Raw genomic sequence first — 10,080 nt, 5'->3', positions numbered from 1 at the left:
CCCCCCCTCCGCCTCCCCACCTACCAGTGCCGGAAAATAAACCCCCAACCTGAAGGATGTAAGCTGGCTATGTGCAGGGAGGGACAAAAGAATGGCAGGTGGCGACAGGCGAAATCGCTTAGAATGGAATGTTCGAGGGAGGCGGGATGTTCATTGGCCATGAGCAAGTGCTTATGCAGGGGCAGCAAAGGATCACACCAGAAGGAAAGTTCACCCGGACGAAGCGCCACCACAGGATGTGGATGAAATCCACGGGCGGGACCGAGAGACGCATGGAGAGACAGAGGGACAGAGAGGGAGAGAGAAGCTCATGGGAGTGGAGTAGGGGCGGCGAGAGGAAGCCATTGGCTTACTGGGCCGCCAGCCAGGCGTTCAGGTCGCCAGCAATGCGCTCGATGCACTTGGCATTGTTGGTGATCTCCTCAACAGCCAGCTTGACATTGGAATCGATGGTGGCATACTGCTTCTTGTCGATGCCATCGAAGAAGCTCTTCACCTCCTCGGCATCCTTCAGGGTAGAGAGGCTCTCGCAGCTGTTGCTGACGATGCGCCCAAGGAGGAAGCCGCTCGGGGAGAACATCTCATAGAACTTGGCCCAGTTGTTGCGGACGAAGTCCCACGTCCGGCGGCGGGTGACCGGGTTGTAGGACAGCGACCGCATCAGGTGGAAGACATCCTGCAGCCGGACGGACCCACTGAAGATGAGCTCAAAGTCTGGCAGGGGAGGGGGGAGGCGGGGGGGGCAGGAGCCGGGGCACAGCCGAGGAGGGCGCCATGTGAGTACATGCGTATTTCTGCATGCAAAGACAAAGGGCAACAGGAGGAGGGGCAGATGGAAAGAGAGAAAAAAAAAAGAAGCAGGCTCATGCGGGTCTACACGTACTCTTGTCCATGGCCACCGGGTCCACCGACTGGCCCAGGGCGAAAAGGGCCCGGACCTTCAGGTCGGGAACCTGCTCGCGCTGGAAGAACGCCAGCGTCTGTTCCCACTCGGGGAGGCCGCCCAGGCGCACACCAGTCTCCAGGATGGCAGCCTGAACCTCGGGGTTGCTGTTGGCCGCGGCCTCGGGGGTGGCATTCACCAGGCTGGAGAAGCGCCGCTGTGCCTCGGCCACAGTCCACTCGTGGCCAGCGCGGCAGGCGTTGGCCACAAAGGTCGACCGAAGGCAGTTGGCAATATGGTCCTTGGCGGCGGTCGACACGCCGGTGTCCCAGATCGCCGCCTCGGAGTGCGGACCAAAGAGGCCGGCCGCGAAGCGGTTCAGATGGCCGACCACCTCGGGCGACTGCTCGAACCACAGGGAGCTGTGCATGTGCGAGTCCACATGTATGTGTATGTGTGCGTGTGTGTGTGTGTGTGTGTGTGTGTGCGCGCGCGCGTCCACCAAGGGAGGGGGGGGGGGAGGAAAGACAGCGAGGAAGAGTGAGTGGGCTCTTGAGCGGGGGGGACGGGAAAAAGGAATGAAAATAGGACTCTCACGTACCGCAAAGCGCCCAGGGTGGCAGCAATTGCCTCCCAAGCAAAGCCCACCGAAGCGCCGCGGAGGGCCTGCAGCAGGTCCAGGAAGTGCTTGATGGAGGAGTGCCCGGATGCAGCGAGGGCAAAGAAGTCCTTCACCAGGTTGACCAGGTCACCATGGGCGAAGGCGGTGGTGGGGTTCTCAGCAATGGCACTGATCAGTCCGGCCACCAGGGTGGGGTGATAGTTGACGCGGTAGAAGCCAATACCATCACGGTTGAGCTGGTCGCGAGAATGCGCACGAATGCGTGGCAATGCCCGGAGGGGAGGGAGCGCACAGGCAAGGCGAAGGGGGCACCGCATGAGCATATGGCAAAAGGGGGCAGAGCATGCAGGAGGACCGAGAGGAGCCCAAGGCGAAGAGGAAGGGGCAAGGGACATGGCAAGCTGCGCACCTTCATCGGGGGCGCGGCGGTGCCCGTCAGGGGCTGGGTCTTCTCGGCCAGCACGGGACCCTTGGCGTACAGCTGCGGCTGCTGCAGCGGCCCCGGAGCATTAAGAGACGTCGTCAGCAGCGGGATGGTCCAGAGGGAGGCACAGCCGGACGCCGCACCGGAGGCCAGATACAGGTCCTGCTGGACCGTGAGAGCACCAGCCTCGCCCGGGGTCACCGTCACCACCGGGTAGCCGGTGATGCGAATCCAATCGTTCATCATGGACGTCAGATCCAGGCCGCTGACCGCGGTGGACATGGCCTCCCACAGGTCGTTGGTCTCCGTGTTCTGATAGGTGAACTGCATGGGGGCCGGCCAGCAGGCAAGACAAGTGCAATGGCCGCCGGCGGGCCAAGGCAGACATTGTCGAGGGAGGCCGCGAAGTAAGTAGCCAGCAGCGCCAGGCATGTTGGCCCGAGAGCCGGAAAGGGGGACAGAGGGAAGACCCCAGCAAGGAGCGCGGGCTCTCGGCGTACCTTCTTGATGTAGTGGCTCAGCCCGGTCTGGAACTCCTGCGGGCCCATGTGCGTGGCCAGCATGCGGATCAGAGTGGCGCCCTTGCTGTAGGAAATGGGGTCGAAGATTTGGTTGATCTGAGCCGTGGTGGTGACCGGGACCTCCACCGGGTGGGAGGACTGCAGGGCGTCCATGGACATGGCCTCGCCCTGCTCGGTGAACATGAACTGCGTCCAGATGTCCCACTCGGGGAAGAGCTTGTCGACAGCCAGCCAGCCGACATAGGTGGCGAAGCCTGGATGTTTTTTTTGACATTTTTTCCCCCCACGAGGTTGCGAGAATGGACCACCGCCATGACAGACAAAGGGGATGCGGGTGTTCGCGGAGTCAGCGCAGGGCCGGGAGAGAGAGAGAGAGAGAGAGAGGGGGGGGGGAGGATGAGGAGCCGGGAAGGGCGGCAAGGCTCGAGAGCGGGGATGAAGCGCGAATGCAAACAGAAAAAAAGGGACATTGCCGCCCGGATAGCCGAGCAGGCATGAAGACGCACCCTCATTCAGCCACAGGTGCGTCCACCAGTCCATGGTGACCAGGTTGCCGAACCACATGTGCGCAAGCTCATGGCACACCACATAGGCCAGCTCCTGGCGCGCGCGAGCGCTGGTCCGCTGCTCATGGCACAGGAGATAAATTTCACGGAAGGTGACCAGGCCCCAGTTCTCCATGGCACCGGCGGCGAAGTCCGGCACGGCGATCAAATCCAGCTTGGGCAGGGGATAGGGGGTGCTGAAGAACTCCGCAAAGAAGTCCAGCGCGTCACGAGCCACCTGCAGGCCGAACAGGCCCTGGTCCTTGAGGCCGATCGGGGTGTACACCCGCACCGGAACCCCGGCCCGAGTGACATCCTCCACGTACTCGGCCTCCCCGACAAAGAGGGCCAGCAGGTAGGTAGACATGCGGGGGGACCGGTCAAAGGCCACCACCTTGCGGCCATCCGTCGAGGAGGGCTTCTCCCCGGTGACCGGCATGTTGGACAGAGCCACCAGGTCGGCCGGCACGTCGACCGTCACCGAGAAGGTCGCCTTGAAAGAGGGCTCATCCCAGCAGGGGAAGGCACGCCGGGCGTCGGTGGCCTCGAACTGCGTCACGGCCAGGTAGCGCTTCTCGCCGGAGGCGGACTTGTACTCGCTGCGATAGAGCCCGGCCATCTGGTCGGTCAGTTTGCCGGCAAACTTCATGCCCAGCAGGTACTTGCCAGCCGGCAGGGGGGCGGCCCAGCGCAGGTGCAGGAAGTCGAAGTCCGGGCTGGAGGTCATGCTGGCCGGCGCGGGGAGGGCCTCGCCAGACACCGCGGCCAGGGTGACATCGGTCACCTCAAGCTCCAATGAGTGCAGGCAGATCTCCTCGGAGGTCTGGGTCACATCCACCAGGATGGACACCGTGCCGGAGAAGACAAAGTCCTTGAGATCGGGCTTGATGAAGACATCTGTGTTCCGGCCGGCGGAGGGGGCAGGGCATTGGAGGCAGAAAGAGGAGCCCGGCACGAGCAGGATGAGTGAGCAAGGCCAATATGCGGGCTGGGAGAAGAGGGAGCTATGGAAATATATGTATGAGCAGTTTCGCACCATAGTGCTCCGGCTTGATGTGAGTGGGCAGGCGAATCTGCGTGCTGTTGGTGATGGCCATTGAGGCGGCCGACCCCGGGGGGGGGGGGCACGTGGCGGGCAATGGGGGAGGAGGAAGTGGCAAAGCGATTGAGGGGGGGGGGGGGGCGCGGGAGTGCTGCCAAGAGGAGAGACTGGCGTGGGTCTGCTGAATGGGTTCCGGGCTGCAATGTGAAAAGGTCGTCCGCCCTGCCGGACGGAAGCAAGGTCCTTCGAATGGTGGGACGATGGAGGGAGGGGGAGGCGCGGCGCGTGCGCGCGCGCGCGCGCCTTGACAGCAGCCAGGCATGGAGCCCGGAACTTTGGACCCCCGGGCAGGGGTCTGGGCTGGCGTCTATACTTGCTGTTGCGTTGACACTCGGCTCGGATGTCTTCTCCGCGGCGGGGCGCTCATGCCAGCCCCCCTTGCCGCCGATCAGCCCTGTGACTAGATCCCGGCGCTCGGAATACACAGCGACATTTGGAGTGCCTGAACCGGAGCCCGCCGAATGGTCATCACATGCCATCATCATGGGTGCGACTCGTTCCCGGAACAGCATTCTATGGATGCATTCCAGTATGCTGGTGTTTGAGCATGACCAATGTCGGCTGCCGGCTCTCGACCCAGATCGCACTCTTCGGATTGGTCTCAAATTGTGCGTACGACGCGCGCCAGGAGAACGTTCTCGGGGGGCGACCATGGCCAGCGCCAATCGCGGGGCGAGGGCCCAGCCAGAGCCATCGGTTGGTATGTGTGTGGGTGTGTGTGGGTGTGTGTGGGTGTGTTTATCTCGCACCCTCTTCCGGGGTTCGCGCCCCGGCGGCAGTTTATGTCCGGTTGGTCGTGGGCTGCTCATGGGGCCAGATTAATCCGCGACCGGGCCCTCCCTCTCACGGCGGGGCCGCCGCCAGGGGTGGTGGTGAGGGGGGGAGTCTGGTCCGGGTCGAGGACATGCACACGCACGTCCCAGGCGCCACCGGGGTAAGCCCACATTGCAGGCCCGCGGGTCAGGTGGCAACTCGATCTCCCCTGGCGTAAAAAGGGCCTGCCCCTGTCTCCTGCCGGACCGCTGGTCCCCCCCCCCCCCCCCACCCCGCAAGAGAAACGTAAGGATTTCGTCCTCTCACCTCCACACGGATTTAACATCCACCCCGGCAAGCACAGGCCTCCTATCGTACCGCACCCCTCCTCCTCCTCCGGCCGTTCCCTCGTGCCAGACTCTCTCTCCCTTCTCCCCCATATGGCTGCCGCAATTCGCCGCTCCTTCTCCTCTCTCTCCAAGTGCGTTCGCCCGGCCCTTCTCCAGCCCCCATTCCTCCCTAGCCTCCCCCCTCCTGTACGAGCTTGGATGTACCGCCGTCCGATCTCCGCCACGAACATGTTTACACACGCACATGAGCCCCCATCATTGTGCTATCTCCTCCCCCCCCCCCCCCCTGCCCTCCCGGCTCACCCTGCGTCCCAGCCTCCCCGGCAGCTGGCTTCTCCCACTGGCCGTCGCTGCCGCGGTGGCCGTCCTGGCGATCGCCTCGCAGCTCTTCACCGCTGCACCATCACTCCCCCCGGCCCCGCCTCCCTCGCCGCCACACACACCCTCGCAGTCAATGCCGACCCCGCACCGCCCGTCGTCCGGCTCCCCCGTCCTGCCATCGGCCCCGCTAACCTCCACTGCCCCCCCAACTGCCAGCGCCGCCGCCGCTGCCATGAAGTACTCCACCCCCCTTGTCATTGAGCCTCGTGGCGACCACAAGGCAACCATCATCCTTTCTCATGGTAAGCATGCGGCCTGCATTCCACCTTCCCTCTCTCTCTCTCTCTCCCTCTGTCCATCTCCATCCCCCCCCCTCGCTTGATGGCATCTGGTCATCGTGCTGGGATGTTTGCTGATTTTTGTCCCCCCCCCCCCGTGCACACCTGTGCTCGATCACTGACCCGCCCTTGCCCACCAGGCCTTGGCGACTCTGGCCACGGCTGGATCGACTTTGCTCGCATCATCAGCAACGAGATCCCCGAAGCCAAGTGGATTCTGCCCCACGCGTACGTTGGTGCTGCTGTTGCCTGCTGTCCGGCCCGGGGGAGGGGCCCCCTTCACACCATTAACCATGTGTCCTGTCGCCGATTAGCCCCGACCGCCCGGTGTCCATCAACGGCGGCATGAGCATGCCCGCCTGGTATGATATCACCCAGCTTGGTCCTGGCCCCGAGGATGAGGCCGGCTACATTGAGTCTAAGCGCTATAGTGCGTACTTGCTCCCCTTCCCTTGCTTCTTTCTTGGCTCCGCTGCCTTGCTCCTGCTGTTGCCGGCATTTGCCCCCGCAATGGCATCGCTGACTGTCGTGCATTTCCCGCAGTCGAGCAGCTCGCCCGTGCGCATGCTCCCAATGGCGACCTCAAGCGCACCGTGCTGGCTGGCTTCAGCCAGGGTGGTGCCCTGTCGACGTACATCGCCCTCACCTCCGAGATCGAGTATGGCGCCCTGGTGGTTCTCTCGGCGTACATGCCCCTTTCCAGCCGCATCACTGAGGTGCGCCGTTCGTCTCTCCCTCCTCCGGCTATGCAATGACGGTGTTGCTCTTGTCCACTGACGCGCACGCACGCGCCCCCACGCGCACACACCACCCCCGCCTGCTCTCCTGGCAGCCCTCGCCCGCCAACAAGAACATCCCCCTCCTGATGGGTCACGGCACCAGCGACAATGTCATTCCCTTCTCTCGGGCCAAGCAGTCCTTCGATCGCCTGCAGGTACGCATGACCGCCTTGATCGCCGGCCGTCCGCTCCACATTTAATGCGCTGGCTGACCGACTCCCTCCGATTGCCATTTCGCTTTCCCGTGCACAGGAGATCGGCATGAAGAACTCCACGTTCAAGGTCTACCCCGGCATGGGTCACAGCATGTGCAATACCGAGATGCTGGACGTCCGTGACTTCCTCCTCGAGCACATCCGCTCCAAGTAGGCTCGTGGCTCCCTGGTGCCCTTTTGTCCGCCTGTATGTGCCTCCTCCCACTTCGCGCCCACTGTACTTTTAGTCCCCCCCCCCCCCTCTCTCCCTCTCTCGAACATATCATCCATGCAGGGGTACATCGGCATCCTCTTCCCTTTGTGGAGGGCGCGGGAGGTTTTTGACCGCAGCGCAATGCACATCACAAAACCAAACTCATTGTTGGAGGGAGGGACTCCTTGGAGCTGAGGTTGCGTGCCGCACGGCGCGCATGGGTGTGCGGCTCTATAGGGCGTATATTTATGGATGTGAGAGGCAAGGGGGAAGTGAACAATTAGGCTGACTGGTCGGGGATGATGTGACTCATATACATGTGCTTAAGTACATATATGTGTGTATATGTCTGTGTGTGTGTGTGTGTATATGTGTGTGTGTGCGTGCGTGTGTGCGTGCGTGCGTGCGTGCATGCATGCCACACTCGCTCTTCATTGGGCAGAGGAAGAGAAGAGACCCCCAAGAAGAGGGGAGGAGCGTCTTGTGCGTTACTCCTGCTCCGGCTCCGGCTCGTCGTCGGCCTCGATGGCCTCGACAGCGGTGACTGGAATCTGGAGGGCCTCAACCGGAGTGCAAGCAGCCACAGCCGGGGTGAAGGGCGGCAGGGGGTTGCGCTCATCGGGATCGACGATGCGGCGGAAGATGGCCAGGAACTTGCGGCCGCCATTGCGGTCGACACGCTGCGCCTCCTCCGAGCTGTTCTTCACCAGGTAGATGGCAGGGTCGTTTTCCTACAGGTCCATGGACGAGGGGAGGGGAGGGGGGGATATTGCGAGAGGGTAAGTTCCAACTCGATCAAGGGATAGAAGGAGGGGGGGGGGAGGAGAGAAAGATGGGAGGAGCAGCAGGGACGAAACTATGGCATGACGCACGATTTCCTCCTCGGACACACGCTCGAACATGGGGTGCGCCTCCAGGTGGCTGTCCATCCAGCGGTGGAGGACAAGCACATCGGAGATGGTGTACACAATACCGCCTGGCCGAAGAACATAGGCATACTCGTCAAGCAGAGCAGGGCTACGCAGGAGAAGCGCCAAGAACGCGGCCAAAGGAGGGTAGTTAGCATGAGGGAGAGGGGCAGGGCGAGTGAGAGGAGAGAAGGGCGCCATGGCCAGTGCGAACCTGATAATACGCCACTTGTGCTTGGCGCGCTTGAAGTGCGGGTCCGGGAAGAGGAAGAAGATCTTCTCAAGCTGGCCACGGCCGAAGAAGCGGGTGAGGTGCTTCATGGTGTTGGCCCGCATGACGGAGGCATTCTGATAGAGGGTCGGCTTGCCGGCAGCGAGCTGCTCCGGGGTGGCGGCCGCGGCGCCATGCTGACGAAGGGCCTGGATCTTCTCATGCACGTAGCTGCTCACCTTGACACGGATCTCCATGCCCAGAGTCAGGCGATCGGGATAGAGCTTGGACATGGACACTGTAAGGCCACCATAGCCGCAACCAACGTCCAGGAAGCGGACAGAGCTGACGTCCGAGTCCGGGTAGACCGGGGTACCGTCCTCCTTGAAGTAGGCGGGGAAGAATTCATTCCAGTTCATCTCGGTATGCGAAGTGGGACTGGGGAGGGGGGAGGGAAAGGCAAATGGTGTGAGAGGGGTGGACCAGAAGCATGAGGGGCGGAAGAGGAGGAAGGACAAAGACCGGAGGGGGGGGGGGGGGGGAAAGATGGGAGGGGCAGCAGGGGGCATTTTTTTGTGGGTGGGGGGGGTCGGGGGGGGGGGGGAGGGCGGCGAGGCGGAAAAGGGACACACTACTCGAGCAGGTGGTCGGCGTAGGGGTTGCTGTGGGCGCGCTGGCGGAAGTTCTTCTTCTGAGGGAGGGCAGCCAGGGTGCCGGAGGCGGTGGCCTCGGCGCCGCCAGCAGGGACGATCGCCTCAGAGGCGGACATCGTCACGAGATGGGGGGGGGAGGAGGAGGAGGTCAAAGGGAGGGGGCGCGAAAGAGGGGGGGAGGGAGCGCTTTGCGAGAGGCCGACGCCCAGCTGGTCGGGTGGCACCGAAAAAAAGGGCAGGCCCTGCCTTGCCAGCGGGGCAAGTCGGAAGGGGGACACCTACACGACCATCCGGTAAACCCCGACATCCTCCCGGCCCCCGCCCATGCGTCCATGTGCCCATGCGCTTTTCTGTTTGACCGCTCCCAGGTTGTCGTATCGCCAGTCTGCCCCGCCCCCCCCCCCCCCCGCCCTGGATATAAAGACATGCATGTGTGGAGGAAGGGTACCACGAGGAAGAGGAGGGTCCAAAAAGCAATGGCCCCAGCCAGGATCGAACTGACGACCTTCGCGTTATTAGCACGACGCTCTAACCAACTGAGCTATGGGGCCTTCCTTATCTTGGAGGGGGATGGTTGGACAAAAATACCCTCAAGTTTAGAGCGCTCGGAGATCGCAGCTTGTGACCCTCGACGGAGTCAAAATTGGCCTGCACCGCCCCCGAATGAGCCGCGGCTTCAGAACTTCGAGGTAAGGCGTTTCCCCCCCCCCCCCCCCCACACACACACCCGCCCTCCTTCCGGCCCCTTGGCGCGGAATGCCTCGTACGTTGGTTAAAGAAGCGAGAAGGGGCCCCCTGGGGGCAGCGGCGGCGGACAGAGGCCGCAGGTCGCGGGAGCGAACAGCCTGCTCAACTTATGGGGGGGGGGCGGGGAGGGCGGAATACCAGGCGAGCACGCTCCAACAGTGCAGACCCATTTGCCCGTTGACCGCCGTGGGCTGAGACAACCCCCCCCCCCCCCCCCCGGCCACGATGGCTTCTCAGGTTCAAGTAACGACGCCCCGGCAGCCGGCGCAGGGCGCCCAATCTCTCCCACGGGTCAGCAAGCCGATAAAGATAGGTCGGATGACGTTGGCGAAGGCCTTTTCCCCTCTGTCTCTTTGTCCCTTTCAAGGACCCCCTCCCCACAGGAGGAGGCCCGTGAGCGGTCGGGGCGGGCGCTAGTTTCCCCGGCAAGGCGCCCCCCGAAAGGGGCAGGGATCTTGGCCCCGGGGTCAACGGCCCCCCCGCCAACAAGAACATCCCCCTCCTGATGGGTCACG

At 63.2% G+C, this 10,080-nt stretch overlaps 3 protein-coding genes and 1 non-coding gene across 4 annotated transcripts; 1 reads left to right on the top strand and 3 right to left on the bottom strand.

Annotated features, from left to right (window-relative positions):
* Window positions 1-114: 114 nt before the first annotated feature.
* H696_00313 (hypothetical protein) lies at window positions 115-4,174 on the bottom strand. The gene is made up of 7 exons (XM_009494160.1): window positions 4,032-4,174; window positions 2,957-3,892; window positions 2,430-2,704; window positions 1,915-2,253; window positions 1,485-1,741; window positions 884-1,305; window positions 115-714 (listed from the first exon to the last, which is right to left on the bottom strand). The coding sequence occupies exons 1-7, from the start codon at window positions 4,090-4,092 to the stop codon at window positions 350-352; spliced, it is 2,655 nt and encodes an 884-aa protein (XP_009492435.1). The 5' UTR covers window positions 4,093-4,174; the 3' UTR covers window positions 115-349.
* A 442-nt stretch (window positions 4,175-4,616) lies between these two features.
* Window positions 4,617-7,007, top strand: H696_00312 (hypothetical protein; the record flags this gene model as incomplete). Its single annotated transcript, XM_009494159.1, has 7 exons — window positions 4,617-4,705; window positions 5,516-5,823; window positions 6,000-6,087; window positions 6,174-6,289; window positions 6,403-6,575; window positions 6,692-6,793; window positions 6,891-7,007. 7 exons carry the CDS (start codon window positions 4,617-4,619, stop codon window positions 7,005-7,007), a joined length of 993 nt encoding a protein of 330 aa, XP_009492434.1.
* A 431-nt stretch (window positions 7,008-7,438) lies between these two features.
* On the bottom strand, window positions 7,439-8,969 carry H696_00311 (tRNA (guanine-N7-)-methyltransferase). Its single transcript, XM_009494158.1, has 4 exons — window positions 8,798-8,969; window positions 8,169-8,603; window positions 7,919-8,063; window positions 7,439-7,777 (listed from the first exon to the last, which is right to left on the bottom strand). The coding sequence occupies exons 1-4, from the start codon at window positions 8,932-8,934 to the stop codon at window positions 7,535-7,537; spliced, it is 960 nt and encodes a 319-aa protein (XP_009492433.1). The 5' UTR covers window positions 8,935-8,969; the 3' UTR covers window positions 7,439-7,534.
* Window positions 8,970-9,295: 326 nt separating this feature from the next.
* Window positions 9,296-9,369, bottom strand: H696_00310. The gene has a single exon. It is a non-coding gene; the product is annotated as a tRNA-Ile (tRNA).
* Window positions 9,370-10,080: the final 711 nt, after the last annotated feature.

The sequence above is a fragment of the Fonticula alba genome (genome assembly GCF_000388065.1).
Source record: "Fonticula alba strain ATCC 38817 unplaced genomic scaffold supercont2.1, whole genome shotgun sequence".
Lineage (NCBI taxonomy): Eukaryota > Rotosphaerida > Fonticulaceae > Fonticula > Fonticula alba.
The sequence above is the reverse complement of the archived record's forward strand: the minus strand, read 5'-3'. Positions and strand labels throughout refer to the sequence as shown.

What these genes read in the sequence shown, in the direction of transcription:
- H696_00313 (XM_009494160.1), bottom strand. Translation starts at nt 4,092, where the DNA reads ATGGCCATCACCAACAGCACGCAGATTCGCCTGCCCACTCACATCAAG. An exon ending in CATCAAGCCGGAGCACTATG is followed by an intron (nt 3,893 to 4,031) that starts GTGCGAAACTGC and finishes GCCGGAACACAG; the next exon opens with ATGTCTTCATCAAGCCCGAT. An exon ending in CCGCCGCGCCCCCGATGAAG is followed by an intron (nt 1,742 to 1,914) that starts GTGCGCAGCTTG and finishes TCTCGCGACCAG; the next exon opens with CTCAACCGTGATGGTATTGG.
- H696_00311 (XM_009494158.1), bottom strand. Translation starts at nt 8,934, where the DNA reads ATGTCCGCCTCTGAGGCGATCGTCCCTGCTGGCGGCGCCGAGGCCACC. An exon ending in GCCGACCACCTGCTCGAGTA is followed by an intron (nt 8,604 to 8,797) that starts GTGTGTCCCTTT and finishes CCCCCTCCCCAG; the next exon opens with TCCCACTTCGCATACCGAGA. An exon ending in GTGTGTCCGAGGAGGAAATC is followed by an intron (nt 7,778 to 7,918) that starts GTGCGTCATGCC and finishes ATGGACCTGTAG; the next exon opens with GAAAACGACCCTGCCATCTA.